The sequence below is a fragment of the Saprolegnia diclina genome (genome assembly GCF_000281045.1).
Source record: "Saprolegnia diclina VS20 unplaced genomic scaffold supercont1.46, whole genome shotgun sequence".
Taxonomy (NCBI): Eukaryota; Oomycota; class Saprolegniomycetes; order Saprolegniales; family Saprolegniaceae; genus Saprolegnia; species Saprolegnia diclina.
In genome coordinates, this window is record NW_008246113.1 from 455,586 (window position 1) to 456,334 (window position 749).

General features: G+C 62.1%; 1 protein-coding gene across 1 annotated transcript; it reads left to right on the top strand.

Moving 5' to 3' along the window:
- Positions 1-6: 6 nt before the first annotated feature.
- Positions 7-749, top strand: SDRG_12128 (hypothetical protein; the record flags this gene model as incomplete). The annotated part of the gene is made up of 2 exons (XM_008618188.1): positions 7-592; positions 655-749. The coding sequence occupies 2 exons, from the start codon at positions 7-9 to the stop codon at positions 660-662; spliced, it is 594 nt and encodes a 197-aa protein (XP_008616410.1). The 3' UTR covers positions 663-749.

Sequence of the window (749 nt, forward strand, 5' to 3'; positions counted from 1 at the left end):
GCGACGATGCCACACGTGCGTCGGGCGCTCGTGACGCCGCTGCGCATCGTCTTGGAACCGCCGCAGGTCGACGCTTCGAACCGCATCTTGCGCCAGTACGCTCAGCACATCGATCGGTTCCTCCGCGTGAGCTTTGTCGACGAGCACTTTGGCCCACTCTACGGCGCCAAGAGTCCTCGGGTCCTTGAGCGCATATCGTCCATCGTCCATAATGGTCTTGTCGTCGCCGGCGAAAAGTACGTCTTTCTTGGGTACTCAAACTCGCAACTGCGCACGCACAGCTGCTGGTTTTACTGTGATCCACCGAGAGGGACTACTGGCGTGCCGACGGCCGCGTCGATCTACGCCGATGTCGGGCAACTGGACGCGATTCCGTCGGGCAGCAAGCGCGGCGCCCGGCTCGGTCAAGTGTTTAGCTCGACGACGCCGACCGTCCGGATGCGACGGTACGAGTGGGGTCGCTGCCCCGACATTACACGGAACGGGCACATCTTCTCCGACGGCATCGGCGCCATCTCGTCCTACGTCGCGGCGGACATGGCCGACGACCTCGGGCTCGAGTACGTCCCGTCGGCGTATCAAATTCGGTACGGTGGCGCAAAAGGCGTCGTCGCCGTTGACATGGCGTTTCGACTCACCGAGATGGACATGGAGCTCCGTGACTCAATGCGCAAGTTTGAATCGAACCACGAAGAGGTGGAGGTCTGCAGCATACCGCAAGCGCTACCAGCGTACCTCAACCGCCAGCT